General features: G+C 38.8%; 1 protein-coding gene across 1 annotated transcript in view; it reads right to left on the bottom strand.

Moving 5' to 3' along the window:
- Nucleotides 1-8,891: 8,891 nt before the first annotated feature.
- HADH (hydroxyacyl-CoA dehydrogenase) overlaps nucleotides 8,892-27,891 on the bottom strand; it is a 41,784-nt gene continuing 22,784 nt past the window's right edge. Inside the window, exons 3-9 of the mRNA XM_009327088.1 lie at nucleotides 24,869-24,997; nucleotides 23,221-23,378; nucleotides 18,609-18,735; nucleotides 15,447-15,536; nucleotides 13,836-13,908; nucleotides 10,595-10,711; nucleotides 8,892-9,589 (exon numbers count right to left, since the gene is read on the bottom strand). Of these exons, the coding sequence (XP_009325363.1) occupies nucleotides 9,471-9,589; nucleotides 10,595-10,711; nucleotides 13,836-13,908; nucleotides 15,447-15,536; nucleotides 18,609-18,735; nucleotides 23,221-23,378; nucleotides 24,869-24,997 (813 nt within the window). The 3' untranslated portion in view covers nucleotides 8,892-9,470. The remainder of the gene's footprint in view (nucleotides 9,590-10,594; nucleotides 10,712-13,835; nucleotides 13,909-15,446; nucleotides 15,537-18,608; nucleotides 18,736-23,220; nucleotides 23,379-24,868; nucleotides 24,998-27,891) is intronic.

Below are 27,891 nucleotides of genomic sequence, written 5' to 3'. Positions count from 1 at the left end.
TGCTGATCCATCCACCTGATGCTGGATTTCCTATGAACATAAAAAGATGGGCTTAGATCTAGCACAGGTCTACCACCTATACTGTATCTTCATTCAATCCAGTTTGGAAATAAATACCACTTGAAGAAAGAATGGGTGAAAAGACTATTTTCAAGTCAATTTAAGGAAGAATTTTCCTGTATCTGTTCCCCAAATGCATTCCAAGGATGGTACTTCCTTAGCTCACAGATACGTTGTGAGGATCAGATACTATTATATATAACTAGCGTAAATCACAGACAGAAGAATTACGGGATATCTTAAATGAGATGCATACAACTACACTACAGGTATAGTTATTATAACTGCTACCACACAATTACATAAACATGGAATATATTGTATTTATCAACCAACATTTGAAGAATTCTTCAGATCATCTTACTCCAACAGCTGTCTCACTAGCTTAACCCCTTGTCATTTTTGTTTGGGAGTTACCTCACTTCCAGAGGCAATGGTAACAACTCAGAGAATAGTAAGAGAACAGAGTAAGTTGATGGGCATGGATTTAAGTATTTCACCTAAACTATTTTCTATTGTGCACTACTGTAGTATTACCCTTCCATGATCCCAGGGAAGCAGAATTAGCAGCTCATGGAAAAGACGAAATGGAAAGTATAACACCAGTCCCAACTACCCACCACTACTATGACTGCTGAACACTGAAGACTAGGCAGCACTTTCTCACCTGTCCCTTCACCAAATTTCATCCTTTTTTTTTCAGACATTATGGCCAATACTCAGTTAAATTGGGTAATTTATAGACATGACAACTCCTAAACAGGACAGGAAAGCCTGCCAAGTTCTTTGGAGCATACACCAGTTGGGGTTGAAGAATGTCCTTGCTAATTCACATCTTGAAATCAGTTCTGTTTAAAGGTATCTAAAATCCTTTAACACATGCTGGATTTCCAGCTGCCATATCAAATATCGAATTTTGATACTTCTCTCTCTCTTCCTCAGCAGATCCAGCAAGTTCTCCAAAAGAACTTCCTTCCACGCAGAAGGCAGAGAAAGTGGCTCTCCTTCCCTGCCAGTAGCCAAAAACTTACACGGAATATTAGTTAAAAGAAAGCAAGCTTTGTGGGCAAGCAAGCCTTAGCAAACTGCTATACTTAAATCATGATAGCCTGCTGTATGGGCACTGCCTTTGTTTAGACTGATTTAATTTTTTAGATTGATTTTTAGATTTTAATTCCCAATTTCAATATAAATCAGTTGTAAGTTGAGCTGGGTGCTTGCCGGTTTGCACTACTCTCATAACGTGACTTAAAATGATATTCTAAGTCAAACTGATACCAGCCATAGCTAAGCCCAGTCTTATCTGTCACTGAAACAGTTCATTCCCTAAAAACACAATAAAAGCAATTTTTCAAAATCATAGTCTTCACTGGAAACCTTCCTCCTTGTAATGTTAGCTGCCACTGTAGAAAAGCTCTGCCCTTTGCCAAAAAGCAGTGAGCCTGCGGGTGAAGATCATGACTATTGTATGACCATTTGACACATTCATCATCCTTTGCCAATATTCTTCCCTTCCACCAACATGCTACTTTAAATGTCACGTGTCAATAAGCTAAGCAACATTTTCAGCTGTAAACCTGTGCAAATAATCTTTAGAGTATAACTCTGCCCTTGAGGTAAACTATATGCTCAATTTTTATTCTAAGACAACCAAATGTCCTCACAAATTTAGATCCAAGTAACAATACTGGCTTCAGTTCATAGATTTGCCAGTTTAGTGTCAACTTAGGCAACAATAGCTTTCAGTCTTAGCCAAAAATAAAATGCCAAGTCTCTAAGAATGAGAAAGACTTCTTCCTCAGTTCCAATTAATGCTTTTGTTTAAAGAAATAAAAAAGATGGTATTAGGAAAACCACTTATGTGAAATTAACAGCATCTCCCCCCCCCTCCTTTTAAAAGAAAAGTTTACCACTTTAAAAACCTCATCTCTCTAGTACTGAATAAATTACCTTCACTAAGTATCTTCTGTCTCCTAAAGTAAACTACTTAAATGCTTATCGTAGATCTCACTCTTCACAGACACTGCCATTTTCCTAAAAGCACTCTGACTGGGTTTTAGAATCCACAGCCTCATTCAAATCAGCCCTCTCTCAATGAAGTATTTCCCTGTAGCCTATTTCACCCATGCTCCTTCCTCAAAGGACTCACACAAGTTTTTTTAGGCACTTAAAACATTATTTGGGTGCTTAACTTTTGCTGCTCGTTCTCTGACACTAATGTCATGATAGCATGCAGAAATCCATCCATAAGCAGTTGTGATAACCCTTGGGCTCAAAAGAAAGTGAAGTGGGAGGGTGAAGAAATCGGAAGGCAGTATTTTTTCTGACTGTTAGAAGTATAGTCTGATTGCTACTGCGTGAAATTAATAATTAGCAGCATGAGCAGAGTTTTGTTCCTGCAACTGATTCTGTGTTCAAGAATGCAGATAAACAGCAAACAGAGAAGGAAAAGGCTGAAAATTGCTGTTTTCTTTCACGTTTTCTCAAGAACTGGAGCGGGGTGGGGGAACTTGTCATTAAAATCCATGCCAGTTCTCTTCTAATAGTCCCCATTCTTTTGAAAATGAAATTCAGGATTTAAATAAAACTAGGACCCCCAAAACCAGGCTCTTCCATAAATACTTCTTTAAGTCCTGAGAGGCATTTCAGTGCTGAAAAGAAATCATTGGAAGTTCGATGCGTCACCTGCTTGGACATTCTGGAAAACATCACTAGGTTCCAGCTGAAACAAAAGGCTTTTAGAAATCTCACCCTAAATTGCAAAGAGGAAAGAATTGCAACATCAGCTGTAAGGAACCCATTAGCCCTCTTGCCATCTTCAGAGAAATAAGGACTTCAAATAGGTGTCAGAAACATTTTACCTTTTACAACCTCTTTAGAGAAAACCAACAACTAAAAAGCCTGTGAAATATAAATGCAGTATATCTTACACCTGCTTATGCTTGCAGCTTCGTAGGATTCAAAACAGCAGGCCTCAAACAAAGATAATGTAAAGTAGTTGAAGATTCAGAGTTGAAGCAAGGGCTTCCAATGGCTAGAGCACTTCAGTCCGGCTCAGAGCATCACTGCATGCCGAGGAGGAGTCAGGGAACAGAGCGGTCCCTTCATCAGATCATAGACCATTATGTTACCTACACAGGCCCTGCCACCAGCAGAGCAGACAAATCTCAGTCTGTGCACAATCAAAACCCACTTATTGTAAATGTGTGGTTTTACCAATTTCTGTTGCACAAACATATAATAGATCCATTTAAGTACGCAAGGATAATTAAGCAAAAAAAAGGGTGATTTTATTTGGTGCTAATTCACCACATGCAAATTCCAGCTGTTCACTGTAGACTTACCACCAAGCATACACTTCTTCCCACAGCTCATCAGAAAGCCTCTCACTGGTGAAAGTGGTTAATCCACAAGATTTTTGTTGCTGAAGCCAAGGCTCCAAATGGGTGGTTTAGGTTACTAATGACAAAAATTTTGCATTCTTTAACTAGTGAATACGGTAAGGGTTTGTCCATTTACAGAAAACCACCCTAGAAGTGGCTGCTGGCAGAAAAACGGGACCAGAATAGAAGAAGCTGTTACCAGGCAGGACAAAGATGCACCAAAAAAAGCAGCAGTGAACAACAGGCTAGGAAAAAATGCTGTTATCTGGCAGCACGAAACAGCCAAAGTAAGCGACAAGTTCCTCAGTGCCCGCCAAGCAAAAGCCTTGTGCTAAAATATTCTCCTGTGCCCTGGCCAACTTAGAGCATCTGACCCAAGGCTGGAAACAAAACTTGGCCTTATGCCTCACTGTGATGTCTCATGCCACCACATGACAAAAGAAACAGCTCCTTTAATAACTAGGCTGGGTGTTTTGTATTATTCCTACCCCAGAAGCAACCAAAACATCCAGCCAGCATTAGAGCTTTATGGTCCTAGTTTCTCTGCAAAGAATGCATTGCTGCCAGTTATTTGCAATTTTAAGAAAAGCAAACAGAAAACCTCTACAGGAATAAAAGAGTGAATTGAACAAGTGCAAAGCTGCTCCACGGGCATAGAAACCTAAATCTGAATAATATATTATCAGTAACAACCCCAGACCTCATTACATACTGTTCTGTGATCATATACATTTAATTTAAGACTCTGCATAGCGCTGCATTTATAAATGGAAAAGTATACTGCATAGCAAATGGTACATAAAAAGGGATTTCAGCTTTAACGTGAACTTTTGAGAAGATCATAAAATTCAAGACAGATCATTCTACAAATCATCTTTACAGTTACCAGATTGTGGCTCTACTTAACCCTTCTCTAACAGAATTCAGCAGAAGCACTCCCCTCTGGCTCTGAACAACAGGAAAAGCTACTGAAAGAGCATATAACATGAAAAGATCTAGCTCTCAAAAGAATCATAGCATCTGCTTTTGCTCCTGGTCTCAGCTCTTCCAAGAAGCACAGGGAAATAGGCATCATTCAGGTCAGTTTTATAATTGCTCACGTGGTTGCAAACTGTAGTGAATAAAGACATTGAGATGTGGGTCACTGCTGTGGTACTAGTTAGAAAAGTAAGAACGTAGCACCATAGCTACAGGTGCAAGACGACTACTGCCTCTCTTGAAAAAATTAACTCCAGAACTGTCAGCAGTAAATTTTTAGGGAAAGTTGGTCACTACAAACGACAAAAACTGCTTCTGGTTTGCCCACATCTTTAAAGCCACTTGGTACTTTAAAGTGGCTTTCTCTAGATGTAAGAACAACAAGCATGCATTAAACTTTGGCAATTATGTGTTGATAGCTTAAGAAAAATTATTAGTATGAACATTTGCAATAACCATCAGCTATATATCTATCAAAATGGACACAGGCTTGAAGAACAATACTCTGAGACATGGAAAACGTTTCGTATCTTATGATGCTACACAGTGGATGCTTACACAAAGAATTCACTAGAGAACAGCAAGCATCTGTAGTTTCACACAAGTTCTCCAGTCTCTCTGCAAGGAGAAGAATTTTTCATGAAATAAAAAAAAGTCAGAAGTGCTTTCCCAAAGCAGCAGCAAAAACAGCACGTACTTTCTCATGGCTGATCATACTCTTTTTTTTTTTTTTTTTTCTTTCTCCTAAGGAACAATGCAATCCCATCACCTTTATGCTACTACACTGCACACACCCAAACGACACTGTCCTCAGGGATCTCAGACCTCAATACCACACTGCAATTAAAGTACAAAGTAACACAACAGAGATCGTTTGCTAGTACCTGCATCCTCTAGCACCTACCTTTCTGACCACAGGAATATGTTACACTGAGCTAGCTTACACCTACCTAATTTGCAGACTTTACTGACCAAAGCCTGGCACAAAGTCAGGAACACACAAGACCTTTTCACACCAAGACAACTGTTTGGGCAGGCAAACTGGAAATACCTCTTTTTCAGATGCCCTTCTCTTTCTAATAACAAGTACAGATTTAACCAGACAATTGCATCTCACTACACTTACAGCAAGTTTCTTGTTTTTCTTCTTCTCCAGCCTGATAAACATTCACTAATTTCTAGTAAGTGGATCTACAGAAGAGATTGACTGACAAACGTCAACAAAAGTTCAACAGCTATCTGAAAGTGTGGCAAGAGCCTTATCCACAGAACAAACATCGGGAGAAGAACAACCAAATATGGCAAAAGCAAAACAAAACTCAATCTCATTTTGAAGCCACTACCAAGCTTTTCAGAGGCCTGATTCACTGTTGGAGCACTGGGCTGGTAGTACTGGATCTCATGGCTCTGAAGAGCCTATGCTAGATGCTGGAGTTAACTTCGGTCTTGTCAATAGCCTGCCGTTTGTAACAACTGGTTTTTGAAGGACATTTGCATTGTCACTTCAAAACCCTTGGGTCAGATGGTTTGGGGGAAAAGTATAACTTGGACAAGAAAGAAAAAAGATACTTTTTCAAGTTGTTTTATGCAGTTGCTCAGTCAACCCTTTTTCCTACTGTGTAAAATAAGGCATAGGTTCACAAAACTCCCATCTGGACACTGCTGGGCTATTCACTTCAAGGCAGCTACTCATTTCCAGGGGCTAAACTTCATCAACAAACAATTAACATACATTAAATTCTTTGGCAATGCTGTTTTCCCAACTAAACTCCTACCAAGGTGATGTTGTGCAAGTCCCCACAATGAAGGAAGGAGGAAGCAACAAACTCCACTTACCATTCCAGATTCAAATCCATACTGCAAGTTGGTATCTGTATCTTCTAAGAAAATGAATCTCCTACAGTAATATACTGGAAAAGCTCAATAACTTTTGCAGACACAGATGCAAATTTAGAACTTCAGGACATCTACACTCAACAGGCAGCTGTTACTATTGACCTACATACAAGTATTATTGTGCTCAGTGCCATTAATGGAGAATATCTCATTTGTTAGGGCAAAGCCAAATTTTAACTTCTGCATGCTTAATTCCTCTTCAGATCAAACTTTATTCCTGCCTCTTGCACTTTATACTCCATAAGCCACTCACGCAGAGCATCCTCCTCTCCAGTCCAATTAAGATTCTGCTTTCAACTCCCTCTGTAAAGTTTGCTGTGCTCCCGTCTTCTCCCCAGCCGCGTCAGCAGCTAGGATGACCACAGATGGAGCACGTTTGGCAGCTGAAATGACCCAGATGCTGAATCTGGAGCCATCTTCCCAGCTGCAGTAGCTGGGCTCACGTCCGACTCCTCAGCTGTTGGCTGTCAAGCTGCCCCCAAGCTGTGCCAAGCGTACATCTCAAAGCTTTGACCGAAGAGGGGCAAATGCTCTAAATCTGTGAAGCCTGCTGACGAAAAGGGTAACGAAGACTAAAGGTTTTAAAAGTAGGCAGTGAGGGAGACCAAACACCCTTCCTCCTTTCTCTTCTATCCCTCTATTTTTTCCACAATCTCTTTTCCCCTATTAATAAAAATTCAGGAAGAGCTGACTGGTGAGAGCAGGTCTAATGTACCATGTCCTAGTCTGAGGTACTGACTAGCAGGAGATTCCCCTTCACTCGTCAACACTACATGCAGTGGAAGGTGGTTCATGTACCTCCGCATCAAGTCCAGGCATAGCAAGGGCTGGGAAATAATCTTATTGAGGGAAAGGTGGACAGACAATTCCATTACTCATTCTTTGAGCCTCCTAGACATCTTTAAACTGTCAAAGCTGCAGAAATTCTTGTACAAATCAGGAGCGACTATTTAATATCCTACTTCTGACCAATTTCATCATGAGCTTGAACCCAGGAAGGGACTTCTACGTCCTCGACACCTCCTCACCGAGGAGCAAAAGAAAAGGCTCTCCTTGATTCAGTGGCCTCAGTCATTCAATTACCACTATGCATTCTGATCTAGATTTAAGGGACAGTATTTGAAGTTTTGGCCCTTTACCTCATCTCTACTCGTCCTGGCACAGTACTCCATGTGCTGATAAAATAAACCATCCCCACCCACCAGTAAAGTACCTCCACATGGTCTATTTGCTACAGAAAAAAAGAAGTCTCTTCTGAAATAGCAAGCCAAACTTACAAATGCCTCTTTCAGGTTTCTTGTATATATTGCATATTTACGTACTGTACCTGTTAGAGCTCCTGAAAGGAAAACACTGTTTTAGAGAAAGTTTGTTTTTCTAAAATACCATATTTGACAGTGAAACATATTTTGCACATTTATTATTAAATAGCCTATGCCTTGCTATAAACCTAAGCATTTCCAAATTAAAAATAAAGATGATCTTCCGAGTAAAGGGAGCAGCGTCAAGTTAATTCTACCCAAATGCTTTTGTAAAAACAAATAGCATTGTTTAAGACACAAGAGTAATACATGTTTCCATTTTTAATTACTACTGAAAACAGTAGTTCTGAAGCTAACTTCACCCTGCAGCACTTGGAAGTCACTAAACTGAATTACAGGCTCTAAGAACCTTCAAGTGAAACAGACTTCAGGTGCAACAAGTGGACTGTATTTTAGGAAAACCAATTCAATTTAACAATATAGTAGCAAAGGAAAGAGACTGTCTACAGTACCTTTTCTTTCCTTTAACCCTCTTCTTTCTAGACAAGCATCTCAAAATCAGAATATCTGTAATGAGGAACCAGGATCCAATAAACCACCAATTTTTATTCTCTACTCAGAGATTTCTTGTGTGGTTGTGTGCAAGGAAATTAACATGTCAGCCTCAGTTTCTTTATATGCAATCTGAATTAGATGTTGGGGGAGGGAGGAAGAGGCAACTTAGAGTTAAATAATTATTCATCATTTCTTTAATTAAAAAATATATATAAGCACTCAGTTTTCAGATCCAAAATACACAAAGTAAAAGAAGGCTACTACTCAGCTGAACTGGAACTCCAACCCTCGTGCCCACTTGCTCTGCAGTATTTGGAGAAAAGGCAGGATTTGCAGCACTCCTGCCATGAACAAATCCAGGCTCTGCTAAGCTCCAAGGAAATAAAGTTGCAAAACAGAAGGTGCCTCACACAGCCAGACACACCTATTTGTTTACATAGCACAGACTCCAATTTCAATCCCCCAAAGTACTCAACTACAGTAGTAGTGTAGTGTGTAAAAATGACACTTAAAATGAATAGTCAGTAAATAAAGCCAATTTACAGGACTCCAGAAAGCATAGGAAGCTTTCGGCAGCTTCCTAGCTTAGTTACTAAAAAACAAATCTATGTATTAGGCCCTTCAGAATATCACCTCTTCATTATGTTTCCACAGCACCTCGCAAAAGGCGGCCCTCAACCGGTAATTGAAAATGCCAGGAAAGCCCAACACAAGTCATGAGTTCTGCTTTTAAATGATGTATTGGGAACCTTCTGTCCAGGTGACAGCGTGCCACTGCAGGATTTTTATTTTTAAACAGTATGACATTATAAAAATTATTGTTCAAGGCACTGTAATTTACACCTACAGATTAGCACTGCATTCAAGAAAAATCCTAACAAAACAACTTACTGCCTTTCCATCGCTACATTTGCCAGAGTGAAAAGAGACTGCCACCCAGTGGACTACAACCAAGTACATCAACTGCAAGCCATGACATTCAATACAGAATTGTTGAAAATTTTATTTTTAAGAAACTGCAGTTATTTTTAGGATTTTTCCCATTAATATAATAATGTTTCAAATACATAAATTCACTTGTCATTCTGTCCTGCACCTGAAAAATCAACACCTGCATGAAGGCACTGTACTTACAAAGCTTTTCAGAATTACAAGAAAAAAATAATCTACCAAATCAAGCTTTCAGCAGAGAAATAGTTAACTAGTGCAATCACTCAGTTCAGAGGTGGGTTATGTTCTAAATGCAGCTTGTGCCATCCTTGGGAAGGATTCACCTGTAATATGGCAATGCTGAATAGCATACACAGATAGTGTAACACCTCTTGAGGTCTGGAGTTCATTTGTATTTGTAAAATCCTTCTCCAGTCTTCTTACCCAGCTTCTTCTCTTCTACCAGTTTATCCAGGAGTGGGCTGGGTGCAAAAAGAGGATTGTTGGGCTCTAATGAATGCCATCCTGGTGGAGGAAAAGAAGCAGATGAATGAGTAACAGTTCTGTTTATATGCAAAGATAATAGAGATCTGCATCTCCTTAGAAAAATATTAAGAGGTCAGAAAACTGGAAGAGGTTTGGAACTTATTCTAGACTCTCTGAAACCCTTCAATACACAGCTTCATAAAGCACAGATCAGTATTGATGATTATGAGCAAATCTAGCAACTAGTCTTTAGGCGTAGTCTACTCTGAACACCTTATAATCTCCATGACTGAGGATTTTTAATACTTTAAAAAAAATTAAGGAGAACTTTTAAAATATAGTTAAGTACAAGGAAATAAAACAAAGGCTACGCTGAAAAGAAATTCAAGTGGAAAGAAATTCCAAGTTGAACTTACACCTGCGAAAGACATGGTCAGTTAGAACAATATAACCCTACTCCACAGTACTGGCTAAAAGCAAAAATGGTTTCACTGAAGATGCCGTTTTGAAAGTGCCTTTGAGAGTATTTAAGCTGCTCATTCAAAATAATACAACAGCCATCAACAGGCCATCACCAGTTATGCCTTTCTTTGTTATGGTACTGACATTCATCCACTTGTCAACTGAAGTGAAAGGGAGATGGTATACTTGCATCTTTTAAGGTATTTACTGGGTTTCCTATTAATTGAGACTGAAAACATGGCTGGCAGAAATAGGATAGGGAGTCTCAACATTTGTTGCTTTTCATCAGAGTTTCTTACCTTCAGTACATGTGTCTCTTCCCACTGGCTCTTTTTAGTTGTATAAAATTCCACTAATATTATTATTTTCCACTGGAACTTGATGAAGTCAGCAAAACCACCACTGTTCATAGGGTACTCATACAGCATTCTGAGCTGAATTCTCATTCCTTTCTCCTCAACAGTTAAAAGGCTATGCCATAAACATTCAGTTTAAACTAATTAAGAGTCAGATTTTCATTAGAACATTCATCTACAATTTAGCTAAAAAGGGGAAAAATAGAAGAAAATAAGCATGCAGTACCATCTATAATGTATTTACTGGTATCCAACCCAACATAGTCCAGCAGTTCAAATGGACCCATGGGATAACCAGCCCCAAGCTTCATAGCAACATCAATATCTTCCTTTGATGCATCTCCTAGAGAAAAGATTGACAGTTTGATGAACAGAGAAGATTCTGCATCTACTTGGCACCACTTATAAATAATTAACAGGGTGTTATTTCACCCTTGTGCAGCTCTTCACAGAAATCGCTGCACGTTTCAGAACCACAAAAACTGGAGTCGACATACACATGCTGGAGTATAATGCAGAATCCCTCACAAAAAAAAAAAAAAGAAAAAGAAAAAAAAGAAAGCCCTGCAGGCCTGCTTTCCATTTGTCTAGCTTCCTCTTGTATTTCAGTATAGATCACTGTGCTATTGATGGAGCCACAGCTACTGTGCTCAACCTATCAGAAAGACTAGACTAGAGGAAGAACTGGTCGCTGTGAAGAATCAAGAACTTTTAGAGGCAGCTGAATAGCGTAGGTAAGGAAAGACCTCAGTTTCAGCTTCATGAGATCAGCAACAACTTTTGAATGATGCACAGGACAGAGCTACCCTTACTCTACAACAGCCAGAAGACAAGTGATATTCAGCTGATGGACAAGGCAGGCATGGCAGGGGGGAAGCAGTAGCAGCTGAGTAACATGCTTAGTGACAGCAACTTTCACCGGAGGATATCCATCAGCACCCGAGATGATAGGAGTGACCTGAAGAGACGATGTATCTGCAGTTAAATTTGTGAATTCCAAAATTATTTAAAAAATAATCAAAATTATCAGAAATCTGTTACTTCTACTTCAGTCTGTGCCTATAAAAATACAAATCCTGCACTGCCACATTGTCACAGTTAATATTCACCTCATTCTTTTGCTGGGAATGCATATTTTATACTGTCATGAAAGCAGATGCACCTCTACTGCTTAATGCTACTAATACATATTTTGATAAAGGCAGTGCACTTCTTTGCAGATCCTATAAAAAGGACAAAGTTTAACAAACCCCAGAGGTACCTGTTAAATAACCTCCATGCTCGATGCGTACAGGCTTTCAGGGTGTCCAAAAGCTTGACAGACATAGCCTATGCAATTTATACACCTAAGATCAGAGAATCTTACAAATAAATTTTCAAAGTCTCTTGCAAAGGCAACAACTTCAGTGAAAGTTCTGTATGAAGTAATAATTTTTATATATCTCCTTTTACCCTTTAAAGCTGACAATCTATTTTTTTTTAAACCACGTTTTATTTCTGAGAAACTGAGAAAATTAGCCTTACTTAGTTCTAACATAATTTCAGTTCCCCAAATTTGAACATATGTAAATCCTCAACCCATTTGAAGTTGATGCAGACATACATACTACTTCTATCAACAGATTTGTCCCACTTTTTTGTCAAACTTGGGACTTGGCCACCCGACAGTATACAGTTGCGTTACAATACAACTAAAAATAGTAAAAAGGCAAACAGGGGTTGTACCCCTAGTTCATGTTAGTCTCCTCCTATAAAGCAGACTTCCACAGAAACTTGACTGACTGCTTTTTTAGTTTTCCATTAAGCATAGGGCAGTACAGCCCACCACACATTAATATTTATAATATGCCCGCTGTTTAAATCACTGTTAATACACTAAATGTATTTTGCCTATGCAAAAGCGCACGTTTAACCCAAGGAGATTTTGTATAAATAAAGACTCAAGGACTGACCCAATAAAACGGTATTTCAGTACTTGGGGTTGCCAGGAAAGAGATCCAAATTTCATACTAATGTGGATGACAATCTGGCTCAAGTGTCTACTCCAAGAATTAACGCAAAGGATATGATAAAAATTTTACCTGATTCAGTGGAAATTATGAATTAGAAGACAGCCATCAGGCTTTTCAAAACATTAACCAGCTTTTCAAATAGATTTCGTTAGAGTTAAAAATTCATAAGCGAACTTTAACAAGTTTGGAAATATCATACTGTTGAACAAAATACAAACAGAATAAAGATTAAATCAAAATATTGTTTTGCTTAGGCAGAAAACAGTCAATTTTAACATACAATCTCAGTGACTGTTTTCTTCTACATTTAATTAAAAGTTCTATTGTCTCCTGAAATATGCATAATGATACATGCCACTTAGAGGCACCTCTTTTTACACACACTGAACACCCATACACTTTATTTAAAATTGTGACTTTTGCTAAGAGAATAACGCCTCCTTGCATCCATGCCTTTGCCTTTCAAGTCACTAAATTTGCTCTTTTCTCCCTTTGAGATGTAATTAGGTACATCTGTTGATGGATAAACAAGTAACGTTGGCTTATATTTTTTTCTGGAGATCAAACCATCCCTTCCATGTGCTGTAAAAGAGATTTTTAATATTTAAAGCATATTTGGTGGAATCCTGATAATGGAGTGCTTTCATCTGTAAAAAAGCATTGATTTCAAAACCAAAATGTTTCAAATTACTTTCTTAGTAGCACGCAGCTACAAGCAGAGCACTTGAAATAAAAGCAATTATACTCCATAATTTCCTCTTTATCCACTAGATTATTGGCTTGCTTCCTTTTCAAAACAATTATCAATGCTTTGAAAAAATTAGTCGTTCTTTGCAGATGCGTGATTATTTCTACCTACCCTCAGTATTAACGTAAAAGAGACCAGTTCCTAAAGAACCTATGTCTAAAAAAGGACATAGAAGGGGAACAGGAAGTTTTGTGGGGCAATAGTTGAGCCCAAATCACTTGTATGCCAGTACCATAGTGTGACACTGAGTATTACACTACTTACCTCACCTGAAAATTGGTGTTTTATTTCACAAGCCCAACAAGCGAACTCACGAGAACTTTGCTAATGGTCCCACTATGTGATTTTCAACCACTTTCATTAATGTCTCTTGGGATGGAGAGAAGGAAGTTCCTGATCAGTTGGCAGAGGATATTTTTACAGTGGCACTACACTCACTTTGTCATCTCCAAACCAGAAACATTTTCCATCACCAGAAATTTCCCACACAAGTAACAAGTACTTTCTGACTCTGCATACACTGACATTTCAAAGTGAAGACAAGGTCTTTCCAACTACACATATTGGGGCTCATATTTGATGTTCATTATTCACTTCCAGCCTTTAAGGTCTGAAAGTTTTGAGGGAATCCCAAGGCTTTTCTGAAGCTATATAACGTTTAGCAGTGTTATGTCAACATTCCCTGAAGTCAATATCCCAACAAGTACCTCTCTCAAAAAGCCGAACAGCTTCCATCATATATGGCACCAAGAGACGGTTTACAATAAACCCTGGAGTATCCTATGAAAACAAAAAAAGGGATTCTAAATAAACATTCTTTACCAGTACTACTCTCAAATGCTACATGACAAATTAAACAAGTGGATGAAGACACTGATTGAATCATCAACTGCTGGTACTTTCTAAACTGTATTTTTCATCAGATTTATCGGCTCAGTATTAAAACACAAAAGATGAATTTCACAAACAAGGAATGGCACATAAACATTCATCATTGACTGAGAACAATAAGACTACTACAAGCCCAACTCAATTACTCTTAAAACAATTTAATGTGGTCAGTTGGCAAACGTCTTTTCTTTAGCAAAATTCTGCTGATACAATTTCCTGAAGGATATGAGAAGAGCACATCTTCCCTAACAGTTTTTTTTGTGTGTTCACTACTAGAAACACTCCTGGATAAATAGCGTACTTGTCCTCCATTGCTCACTGGTAAACCATGCTTTTGAAAGTTAGGATCACTTCAATAGCAAACACCAATGCTACCAATGAAAAGATAAGATACATGCTGTCAGAAGATGATAACAAACTGATACAAAACTGCTTTTACACAAGCCTTAATCAAAATAAAAAATACAAAGAAAAGAGAAAGAGCTTTGCAAATATAGTGTTATTTCGTCTACTACTGCTGTTTCGGATGTTTATTGTTCATTCCATTTTATCTCAATATTTAATCCAGAGAATTCCGAACAACTTTCCTTCTACAAACAGGAATTAAAAAAAAAAAAAAAGAAAAAAAAAGGTTCAGATATGGAGACTGCATTACCCTCTACCCAAGCTAATTTATAAACAATAATTCATCATATATTCTGCACATTACATACTACAAAACTGTGACAGAAACAGGAAAAAAGTCAACTAAGGACACAGAGCAATTTAGCAGTACAGCCATAATTAGAGTCCAGCATCCAGACACTGAATTACTGGTAACTACCGAATTGCAGGCCCTTCTTTTTATGACCAAATGTCTCCTGGGGGCTGTGAAACTCAAGGCAATAGCTTGTATAAAGCTACCCAGACCACAACTTAATGGACTCAGAAGAAATGTGCTTAGGAAGTAGGGTGTTCCTCTAGAGAAAAAAACCAAAGCTGCAAAGCAATGAAGATTAATATGGATCTAGTTACTACAGTCTTAAGAAAAACTTGCAATGAGCGCACACCATGGAGGATCCATCTAACTGCCTCGCAGTACAAGAGGTAGCAGACTTGTCTCTAGCATGGCTTAAGATGAGCTCCTGCTTAAGCTCTCCAGTCCAGGCTTCGGCAGGACTGAAAAAGAAAAACCAGAAACTGTAAACCCTGATACTTGTGAGTTTTGCTGCTTCTCACAAGATGTCTAGAGTCACTCTGCTTTGAGGAATTTGTGGTAAATGTGGGCATTTTCTTTGTCAAAATGCTTTTAATAGGGAAGAGAAACTGGACAAAAAGCAGCCTGGAGATTCTTGAAGTGCTCTTACATCTACTAAAACCTACCACCTTAAAATTAACAGTTTTCAAGAATAGACCTTCTGAACCCTGTACAACCAAAATGTACTCACCTTACAACTGACGGGACTCTTTCCTACTGCTTTACTGAAATCCACAAGTGATTCAAAAGTCTTTTGGCTGGTCATTGGAGTCTTGATGACCTGGGCAGAGGGAAGGTGGGGAGAGCGTAAGAACATTTATGAGCAGAATCTTTCTCATTTCCCAATACAGCAATGATTAAACTGTAATCCAGAACACTATTCCAAACATTCACAAAACAATTTTTTTTCAAAAACCTGTTTCAGTGGATATGTAACAGACACAGAAATCTATTTTAAAGATAGATACAGCATTTTGCACACTTTGAAATTATGTGTTTCTTTAAGATACTTACCTACTCAGCCAGTATGGATAGTAAAAGGGACCATCCTTTGGAATCCCACTTAGAGATTATAGTATAATAGGACAACTTTAAAAGGTACATAGCCTCTGTTGCCTTAGGAAGCACAATGGCATCAATCTAGGGAACCATATTAACAGACATATTTCCTGATATAAAGGGTTGTAACATCTACCCTGTGCCCAATGTAAACATGACACAGACACTTAATTCTAAAGAAAATTTAAAATCTATCTTTCGAATATGTGACAGCCTCTTAGCTTTTGAGTAGCATGTTTCCATATTGATTTTCTTCACAAATGAGTCTTTTATCACATGTAGTACTTTCTATAATGCATCCAAACTCCAGTGAAGTAAGTCATTTATTAGAGACCTATCCACCCCGGAGGGGAAAAAGGGGAGGAAAAAGGGGAGGAAAAAGGGGAGGAAAAAGGGGAGGAAAAAGGGGAGGAAAACGGGGAGGAAAACGGGGAGGAAAACGGGGAGGAAAACGGGGAGGAAAACGGGGAGGAAAACGGGGAGGAAAACGGGGAGGAAAACGGGGAGGAAAACGGGGAGGAAAACGAAAAAAGACTTGCAGAAGCTGAACTGATGGTGACTTTTGTGTTGAAACTGACCTCCATGTGCAGTAACTGAAAAATGCTATATATAAGCAGTTAAGGCTGACCTCCCTGTTCTTACAATTAAGTCACACAGAGATTTCCCCCCCATCCTAATGACTGACGTAAGGCCAACACAAAAAAACCACTGTTAGGACTGAGGAAAAGGCTTGTTTCTCAGCAGAAAAATAGTGTTCTTTTACTTTGACATTAGATAAAAATATCTGAGATACTTACATAAGACTGCAACAGTTTCAAGAATTAATTTTTAATATACACTTCAGATTTCGAAACATTAGCACCAGTCTTTTGGATTATTAGAGAAAGAAATGCCCTCAAAGCTATGCGCTTCTGAGCATGAGATCAACAATCTATGAAAACAGCAGATAAGACTCAAAGGCACTGCAGACTTATGACCCATGAAGGACAGCTTCCGTGACAGATGACTGGCTATTTCAGTAATATCTTTTATGGTTTGGGCAATTCTCTTCATTTTCCCCAAACTATTTCAAACGGAAACATCTGTTTTACATAGAAAATATTGTTTTACAGGGTTTGTCAATGCCAATCCTGATTTACAGCAGTAGATCTGAAACAAAAGCAAAGCCTTAAAAAGTGCATTTATTTACTAACATTGGTGCCTTTCAAGATCGAGTCATTAGAAGTACAGTTCTGTGTTTTAAAGTTCTCCAAATACTAATCAGCTGGAGTGACTCTGGGCTAGGACATTCATAAGTCAGGTGAAAAAAACCACAAATTATAAAGATTGACCACAGCAGTCATACAGAGATTGCTCTGTTTTGATTTTTACAAACGATGATAGATATCTTCTGTATTTTTCAAACTTCACAGTGGCTTAGTTTAGATTTCTAAAGACTATAATTTGTTTTAGGCTTGAGACAAGGCATAGAACATTTCATCCATAGAAATAAATTACTGCAACAAGTAGTTCTTAGCACAGAAATCAATAAAGCCTATGTTAGCCTAAGGAATTATGCTAAAGATTTCTGTTATCTCTCACAACACCTACAAAATTTCTTCCTTTCCTTCTTACAACGTTTCCCCAGAGCATTTAGCCACAATAAAGAGAATGTAATATTAAACTTAAAAAAAAAAAAAAATCCACATGGGTGCAGAAGTTAGTGAGAGAAAATCTGCAAGTGTCTGAGCCCTCGTCAGACAATCAAACTCTGAATCAAATTTGTTCTTCATTTCAGCCAAAAGGTTCAAACATTTCAAAAGGGGAAGGAAGAGAATGATACATTCAAAGATACAGAGCAAGCAACTGCATAATATGTATTTTAATTGGAAACAAGCAAAAAAATACAATAAAGTGAGTCTCAGGAGTTCGAAAGGCAGGCAGAACATATTTCAAGTGCTTGTCACCAAAGCAGTACTAGAACTAATCACTCATGGGACAGGGGAAAAAGATTTACAGCATTTAGGGGCACGAAGTACATGAAACTTTGGGGTAGAGTGGCCAAAATGCAAAGTTTATTTTCACTTACTCAAGTTTATAAGTTGTAGCTGATCAAGATCAGCCATAACAGGGAAGGTAAGAAAAAGCAGAAGAGACACCTGTCGTTTTTTCTGCACTGTGATCTTTACTTTGGAGGCTCAGATAAACTCTAATATGGGATTATTTCTTATTCTGCTCTGCATTGCAGTATTATTAGAAATTATATGATGTAGCCAAAGAGTATGTTTAGAAAAGACATCCAAAGAGTTATGTAAAACCTTCTTTTTACACTTCCTTAAAGGTTGGGAAATATTGTAATACTTCCAGACAAATCATCTGGAACATTGAAACAAGCATGACTGACTTTGTTTCAAAAGTCCCAAGGCAGTAAGGTTTCATCTGCACATCATTTTCTATTGATTTCTACACTGGTAACAACCAAATTCCTCTGCCAGTCATCAGATGATTCTGTTTAAGTTGTCAGTAGTTCTTATTAATCAGCTTGCCTGCGTGCCTGAAATGATCGCTATAAACGGCACCTCTGCCGGCAGTTCAGTGGAGAACTTTGGAGCCTCAAGACTGAAGGAGTGACCTCTGTCTGTTCAACCTGCCCCTCAACAGAGACTGCACCACCCTCTTATCACTAGAGGTAGCTTATTCCATATCAGAAGAGCTGCAAGCTGAGATCTACTCTTTCATCTAACTGAATTCTTAGCAATGACAACTGCATTGCTGTGCTACAGTGGTTATTATGATGATGCTATAAAACACTTACCTCCACAAGCTTCATCATAGGAACAGGATTGAAGAAATGGAGACCACCAAATCGGTCCTGCCTGGTGGTTGAGTTAGCCAACTGCGTGATTTGCAAGGATGAAGTGTTGCTTGCAAATATCGTATGCCTGGAAAAAAGAAACATATGGATTGCATAAATGACAGCTATTTTCCTGACAGTAGGAGATTGGCGCACTAAACATAAATAGACATCCATTGGCTAACCGTCCACAGAATTCTCAGAAATATCCCTACAGGTTATCGTGGTCCTTTTGCTGAGGTGTAAGTACAGCAATGATGAAATAACCACTGGAAAGAATGTGTGAGTTTCTGACTCCCAAGTAAGTATGTTGAATATTTATATCAGGTGATGGAAAAAAAAGACTCCATCAAAAAAGACTCTGTAAGTAGAAAATTTTTGTTAACTCTCCAAATCTATTCCAGGTAATTCCTTCAGGAATCCTGGAAACCTAATGGTATTTTTTACTGTTAATCATTTACACATCTATGGACACCAAATCATTTGCCGTGTCAAAAATGCACTTTGGAGACTTAAGAAAAATTTGGAATCTATTTTTTTTTAATAATGATCAATGGTAGACATGATGACCAAACCTACCACCAGAGCAAAGAGCTGATGGGAAAAAACAGAGAAAAGATAAAAACCGCCATGCATAGGACACTGCAAAGGACACACAAAATCACAAGACTTTTAAGACATACGTGAAGTCCTTTTCCAGGCATAAACCAGATTTACTAATTGCAATTAGTAAATGGTTTGGGTTGGTTTTTTTTTCCCCAGAAATATCTCAGAACCTCAACAGCCCTGCTGAAAATTCCTGTTTACACTTCTTACAAACATTCTTTTGTTATTTCCCCACCATAAAGTGGGCCTTATATTGTTCTGAGGTGGGGTCCTAAAAAGAGTATTCTACGTTTCATAGTTTTGACCTTGCAAGGTCAATGCATCCGAAAGACATTTATCATCACTGAAGATCTGCCACTGTATACAAAGAATTCAAATATTCATACAAAAATTAAGCACATTGATTTGTGAGATGTAATCATTGCTAGGTTTATATCTGGGTTCACTTAAAGTAAGAGATTTTACCTCAGCATCACTTCTGCAGGTGAATACTGCAGCCTCACACAACATAAAGCCTTGGGGAAAAAAAAGCATTAAATTTGTATTGTGTACAAGGGCATGTTATTTACACTTTTTGCTCTGACCAACCGATAGATTTAAATTGAGTTTAAAACAGAATTTACGTGCCTGTGACTTAGAATTACATAACCCATGCTTCAGGTGACAACAGCGTTGGAAGCCTTTTGAAAGCAACAGTAGTAGTGAAGCCCTAGTGATGCTTTTCCAGGCACCAGTGTGCTTTCTCTTGGTGCCATCTAGTGGGTCTTGGGAACACATTAAAAACAGAGTCCAACAAAAGAGAAACATACCGTTTCAATAAAACTCACTTACAGTCCAGCTCCGTTACACAGTGAACACTGAACAGCACTTCTTTTGTAACCGTTTTCTAACACACCGATTCTAACACAGCAAACAGTTGAAAACCACTGGCCAGTTCCTAGCTGCGTTTCCACACCTAAAGATAAATCCTAGACCAAGAGACGTTGACGGGCATTCTCACCACCCAGAAATAAACAAAAAGCAAGCAGGCAAGAGCTCTTAAAGTGGATACCCAAAAATTCTTTTGTCATGTTCATTACGATCCTGTTTGGAAAAGTGCTGCAGTGTTTAAAGGCCTAAAAGCCACAAAGAACGTGGGGATATTCTACAAAAACCCTAGCCCAACCTTTTCAAAATGGAAACATGAGACTGACTCAATTCAAGAAAAGGAGAACAGAACTGAAGAGCGGGTAGCAATGCTTTATCGCCTGCTCTGAAGATGATGACCACGTAACACAGCAACAATTACCATATTAGCAGGATGAGTGTAACACTGAGAGGAATATAACATGCACAAGCAATTTTGCAAAGCTCTAAGAACATACACCAGTATGCGCTCAGACTGATGGCATCCAAGAAAGAGCAGTCACCAGTTCACCTGGACAGTTACCCAGATGAGGAATACCCCGAGTTCCCAATGCTCTCTGGGGTTGCCAAACTCTCCCAGCTCATTACATTTTCTCTGAAAACTTAAGAGACATTCACGCCCCACCCCCAAATAAAACTTCTCTCAATAAAGAATAGCTTTCCCACCCCCCTCCATTTATAGAACCACTTTCAGAGAAGTTATAGTTATTTTATAGAGAAAAAGGAAGAGGAAGCAAGTTAATTGTGTTTTGTTTTGTTTAATGCAACGCTTTGGTTTTGTGCTGTCCCCAGACTTATCTTCATTGGAGAGGTCATCACAGTGCAAAAATGGGAGATGAACATGTAGCTGTTGCAGCTGAGGAAACACATGAGACATAGGATACAGTACAGAAGAAGAAAAATGCAAGGTTTCACACAGCTTATGTTCCAAAGGCATAATTCATCATCTGGTCTGAGCAACTGTAATACACAGCCCCTTACGTTTCGACCAGCTACCCCCACAGTAAGTCCCGAGATTTGAATTAAGACAAGTCCTCCCTCCTCAGAAGCCTGGTCTTTCATGATCTCTGCCTATAACATACGCTTCACAGTGCCATTAACGCCCAGGGCCGCACAGAAGCAAAGCTTCTCCCAAGACTGAAAGCTATCTTTAAACAAATCTTGTCTTCATTACCAACCAACCGTAAGTCCACCACCCCCATTTAAGCTGACACAACCATTAGTCCACATACTAGTTTTAGAAATTTTGAAACACTGAATCTTAGCAAAGGCTGCAGGATGCCTGCACTGACAGGGAGAGCTTTCTGTTCCACCGCAGTGCCATGCAGGATGAATAAAGCCTACTGCTTCCTTCTACGCACAGAAAAACACTCACTAGACATTTCTGCCTTTCCCCATGCTACTCGCACAATCTGCAACTCCATATTCCTCACATAATTACAAATTACCATTTGTATCTAATAGCTAATATTTTAAACACTTGGCTACTAAGTTTCACTATTTTAGTAGCTTTTCTTTCTTTTCATCTAGACTTTCTAAACTGCAACCCATGTGCTTCACCATTCACTTCCCTTTTCTTTATCCTACGTGTAAGCTATCTGTATGTTTATCATCATTTCTCTTAAAAAGGAAGGCTTCTTGTCTTATGTCATTTTTCCCAACCCTGCAAAATCATGCCTTTTGTCACAAGAAGGAGCGTATCTGAACAACTCCCAATATCTTTTAACACTCTAACGTAAAATTTGATGTTTTAAGTCAGCTATGCCTATGAACAGCTCAGCCTTACGAAAAATAGCCTCAGGTGTTCCAAATATATATACTGTTAAACGAGGGTCCAAGTCCCTGTGCCCGCTTTTCCTTGCTGACTGGTTCTAGACAGTTTGCTGTTTAGTATGCTCTAATTTGCTCATTAGCTTTCTCTGCTGAATATGAACAAAGACTCAGGCAACCAGTGGTCTATTTTCACAAAATAAGCAGAATCTAATCATGACAAGGTATCCTGATAATTGCCGAAGGCACCTACTTACTTTTGTCTGTCAGACTAAGGTAACAAGAAGTTACCCTGTGCTCAGTGCACTGCTGTTTGTGGTCATTTATTGTTTTCAGACTTACCAGGTAATTTTGATTACTGACCATATGAGACAGCCTGAAAATCTCCCCAGGCTGAAGTCAACTAACCGTAACACCTTTCCTCCCTTGACATTATATTCAAGCTGCAGCTTGGCTAGTTCTTTAGTTAGACAGTCTAGAATACCTCTTAGCCAATACTCCCAGATTTAGCTGTACTAGTTAAAACCCCAACCTGCAAGCAGTCAAAGTCTTGTGATCCTGAGTCATCCATTACAAGGATCAAGCTTCTGAGACTGTGCGCTTGCTTAACAGCATTTTTGAGTTTGGATATTATTCAACATTAACTTCCAACAGTTATCAAATATAGTTCAAAGAAAGTTCCAGGGACTGTAAGTAACCAAGTGAGTGGATGCTAAGAAATCATTTACACTTTTACCTCACACACAATAATCAGCAATGAGCTATTTCCAAACTCTTGCACTACAAAGTAAACTTAGTTCACTTAAGCCACTGTTGAGCTGATCATGACTTACAGCTAAGAGGTTGAGACTTCTTAAAACTTTTTCATGCTAGGCACGCTGAAAACAAGTATTTTATCATCCCAATTCCTTGTTTAAATATGGGAACACGTACGTTAACCATACCTCATGTGTACCAGGACAAGCTTATTTTACTGTTGTGCATTTGCATTTGGATCTGAACTTGCTGAGTAGATGGATAAACCTTATGACTAAACATACCTGGAAGCACATCAAATAAAGCAATGCAACAAGTAAATAAACCTGGTTGAGTACAACCGAAAGTGTTTGTAGCATATGCACCTGGCACAACAACTATTCCATACCACATGACAGTCTGGAGTTAGTCTAAGGGAGAAAAACTCCTGTTTTTGAAAAAATCAGCTAAGACAATGCAGAACTAACGGTGTAAGAATAAAAACAGAAGATACAAAGGTCTAAGTTTCAAAATGTAACAGGAAAAATACACATACTCTGGAGCAAACTTATCCAGCCTCTTGAAGAGTTCATTTTTAATTTCCTGGTTCTCCACAATGGCTTCTATCACCAGATCCGTGCTGTGGACCACTGCTACTGCATCTGTGCTTGTTGTGAGGTTCTTTAAGGTCTTCTCAATGAACTCAGCACCAGCCTGAAACATTTCCAAGAAGTTGCAATGTCTATGTACAAAGATTTATTTTTACATGAAAAATCCCCTTATATGCTCTGAAGTGTTTTTGAGCCCTCAGAAATTCAGGCAGTCTGCCACATTTCCAAATCAGTGAGCAAGTTCCAAGTATATACAGTTACAATGCTTTCGCTGACAAAATTTTCCTAGCCAATCAAATCTGCTTTGAAGCAAAGAGGAGATCTTTGAATTCATTCTTTTAGGAAGACTATTTCCTGCAGTCCAACCTTCAGCATAAAAGTCTGAGTGAACAACTGGTTGGTCAATCAGTAGTTTCTGAGACAACCTGGACTTGCTCTCCATAAAGAAGAACTTTTCCAGTTTCAAACCTTTACATTGTTTTCATTCAGTGATTATCTGGTTTCACTCCTATGAACAGATATGTGCTTGTTCATGAATACTTCAGGGAATGAAACGGCCTACACTCACTATAGTTTCAGTGCAAATGTGGGGAAAAATTATTCTGTTTTCTGACCAGTAAATCTGCCAATCACTGACATAGTTTGTGAGGACAGAAATCAAACAGAACTGCAAGACTTTGAACCAAGGGTAAACGGAGATGGAGTACAAGTAAAAACATACCTGCACGCTAGAATATAATTCCATATATAAAGTACAAGCATCATGTGGACAATTTTCTTTTGGATTAAAAGACCCCATAATTATGTACAGGAAATTATATTGCTCTGGTTATCCTGGTATTACTATCAAAGAAGCCCTTTTTCATTTCCTTTGTCTGCTGCATCATTCATGCCGGTAATCATCAATACCAGTGTATATTATACATGTTAATATGTATCAAAAGAGGAATTGAATCTGCTGTGGAATTTAGAGAAACAGGCATAGCAACAAATAACCCTTAGGATACTTAGGATATAAATTTAGATGCATCAACTGCTTCACAGTGATTTGCTGTATGTATTACTCAGTAGTGTAAATGCAAAGCATCTTATACATCTAATTCATGTTACTTCAGGGTAGTTAAACTTGCACTTTCATTTCCTTTGCAGTAATCCTGTGCCCAAGTCTTAATTAAAAAAAAAAAAAAAAAGTCCTTAAAAAGGTATTACAACAACTTTGTTACTATTGGCTTTTGGACAAAATTGGTGCATTTCCAGGTAAGCACTCAAAGACAGCTTGCTTTGAGACAGGATGAATAATTTCGCACCATTTCACATTTAGCATCTGTTTTAAAAGGTCACCAAGTTGTTTTAAATCTTTATCTCAAGGCTGAAGTCTACAAAGGAAAGAAAATAAGGTGAGACATCTTTCAACCTCCTTGAATCAAAAAAAAAAAAAAAATCCAAGTTCTTCAGCACACTCAAAAAAGTTTCCTTCTTAAGCCAGTATATTAACATGCTCTACAATACATAACTGTACACAGTATCAGAACTTCAGTATGGTAGTTTTATTGTCCTAAGTTTTCCTAGAGCTATAAAGAAGATGATGTCAACCTCAGGCTTATCCGCAAATTTCTTCTTTGTCACTCTCTTCAAACTCTCTTCAATTCCTTTTGTAGACTTTTTAAGGATTTCATCTGACTGGTCTACTAACACCACAGTGTGACCACTGGCTGCTGCAACCTGAAAGTTAAAAAAAAAAGATTGAACATCAGTATCATAAAACAACCAACCATACTGATTTGTGTTGGCGCAGACAATACACTAGACAATGAATTAGGCAAAAGAGAGCTAAAGAACATCGAATCAAGACTTAGACACTTTACTAGAAAAATCACAAAAACCTGCACACAGTTGGGGCAGAGGGGAAGGGATAAAGGTCTCAAACAACTTGAGGGAAAAGGAAAAAGAAATTCGTTTTTCCCCCAAGCTGTCTGCAGAATGCTACCTGCGCCTGGAGGCAGCTGAATTCTACGGCTATGGCTAGAGAACAAATGTCTTGAAAAGAGCAGGTGGCTTATCTGTGATCCTTAGATCTTGTAAGGAGAAAGGGCTGTGGAGACCGAAACTGGCATGCTGGCAGGGTGAAGAGGTGGCATAAGGGATGGCTAACCCTCTGTTCCTGGGATGCAGCGTAACACAGCTCTGCTGTTAGGCCATGAGCACATCCCTGCAACAACAGGAAGGTGACAGTGGAGCTGGGAGTAGCAGTGAAATGTTCACCACTCCAGGACTCTGCACAGACCTGAATGGCCCACAAACTCTCCTTATTATGCACTTGGTACAAACACTGGCTCAGCTACAGACAGCACTACTAGGTTGTCTTTTTGGTTGGTATTCAATTAATTTCAAACATATAATGTCACTTTCTCACACTGCAACAGCCTATTAAAAATCAGCTATTCATTACCTGTTACTTCACTATTCATTAATGTATGTTTTGCTTGTTAGTTAGCAACAGCCTATCTTCATTTTTGGAATTCTTGAACTAACAGAGTTGTAACATAACAATTGTGGAAAACAAATGTTAAAGCATGGTTCCACTGCCTCCTTTTAAAGTCACACAACTTAGCAGCTTACCTTCTGCAAACTTTTACTTTACATGTAACCTTGCACCTGGAGACTAAAGATTCTCCTGTGCCCACAAGACCTACTCCAACGAAGCTAGCTGAAATGAAAAATACAGAGATATCTCCTGAAGAAAAGCATGATGCTATTCTCATCCAAGTTGCCTCACTAATCCAGCAAATAAAGAAATGCCAGACCGCCTCTGGACAGCAGCAGTACAGCTTTAACAAGGTGTCAGTCTGCAGCTGGACACTTCTTTATCTTTTTTTTTTTTTTTTAAACTATGGCCATTTCATAAAAACAACTGAATCATAAAAAACATTTAAACCAAGCTTGGACTTGCACTCCTAACGCTTCATCTGTTGCTGATCGTTTGCGATGGCAAAGCAAGACCCTCCACTCTTCAGAAGAAAAATCAATACCAAGCACATTTATAAGAGATGCTTCACTGATGATCCATTTATGATTACACCATCACTGACCAGTTGGCAAAAAATCCTAGAAAAATTAACATCTCCCTTTTGCCACCTCATTCTTACCATATTTACATAGACAGGAAAGAAGGAAAATGACAAAAGGTCATACCGCCTCCTTGCGACTCAAACACACTCTCGCTCAGGCGCTACTATCCAGTGACCTTAAGAATACTAAATAAGAAACACAAGAGTGCTGGGGAGTCAATTAATGCTTTTCTCATACAGCAGTGCTTTTCACGTGGCAAAATCAGAAATTATAAACTCCTGGCTTTCAGCCATACATTTAGCGGAGGTTAGCTTCTCCTGATGGTATGAGAAAGCAAGGAAAGAGGAGAGATGATTTCTTAAAGCTTCTCCCTTTTAGAACACTTATTAATAGGGTGCAGAGGAGACCCCACTCAGTGTTACAATCATCTCTGCTTTGAGATAATTTTGGATTGATAAATCAGAGGCAGATGGTCAGCAAAACAATCCTTGGTCCTTAACAGTGGTAGAAGGCTGCAAGCCCTGTTACTGCCAAATACCAGACATGTTTCTCTTGACAAGCTGCTCTCCGAAAGCGTTCAGTCTAACAGAATATGCAGATCAGTTCACTTTCCCTGCAGAATCATAACCTTCGCATAGTGTGCGTCTTCCTCAAAATGAGAACAACTTTCTTCAGAGTTGTTCTTTGATGGCTCCTTCAGTGGAAACCTCAAGCTCTAGTATCAAGGTACAGAGGAGTGTTTTTACCAGACAAGTTAATAAACAACAAATTCCTTAGCAAAAAAAATAGCCCTTGTGTTCCTCCTGCTAGAGGTTTGCCAGGAATGTGAGAAATCTTCAGTTCTGAGAAGGAAACCCATTAATTCATTAAAATGGACAACTGCTATTTACGAACTCCAACCTCACTGTCAGTTTCCACTTGGGGATGCCTGCATACTCAGTTACTCTTTGTGAAGTTTGTGAACTACCCTGGTATCTTGGGCAACAGGCTCTTTCTGTGAATTAAGTAAATATCTAAATCTTAAATCACTGACAGGACCGTCCGGTCTTCTGTCCCAAAGCTATCAAGTTAAAGATGAACTTGAAAGCCAAAGGCCTGAGATTAAACACTGGGAAAATAAGTCCTATTTAAATATTAACCACTTCATAATTCTGCAGATGATTGACAGCTAAATGTTCATTTTAGCTGCTGTATTCTACTTTAATAACTTGTAAAATGTCACTTGATCTGCTCCCTTGGCAAGCGAGAAGCAGCTTCTTTCTTGGACCGACATTTTCCAAATATTACTACACGCTGTCTGGTTTATAAATAGTGCACACATTGTCTTAAGAACCACCTTAAACAATTTAAAACATCGACCTTGGTGGTTCTTGCCTACCCGCCTGACCTGCAGATGCGTGGATTAGCAAGAGAACAAGAAGTTTGAAAGTTGAGCAACCGGGCAGCAGCGGTGCTTCTACTTCCCCCCAGCAATAAAACCGAAACTCACAGAAGCCTGCCAAGGCGGCAGAACGGGCGCGTCCCCCCAGAGCCCCAGCAGCCCTCAG

The sequence above is a fragment of the Pygoscelis adeliae genome, unplaced genomic scaffold, assembly GCF_000699105.1.
Source record: "Pygoscelis adeliae isolate BGI_AS28 unplaced genomic scaffold, ASM69910v1 Scaffold87, whole genome shotgun sequence".
Lineage (NCBI taxonomy): Eukaryota > Metazoa > Chordata > Aves > Sphenisciformes > Spheniscidae > Pygoscelis > Pygoscelis adeliae.
This window is presented reverse-complemented; position numbering and strand designations above follow the sequence as displayed.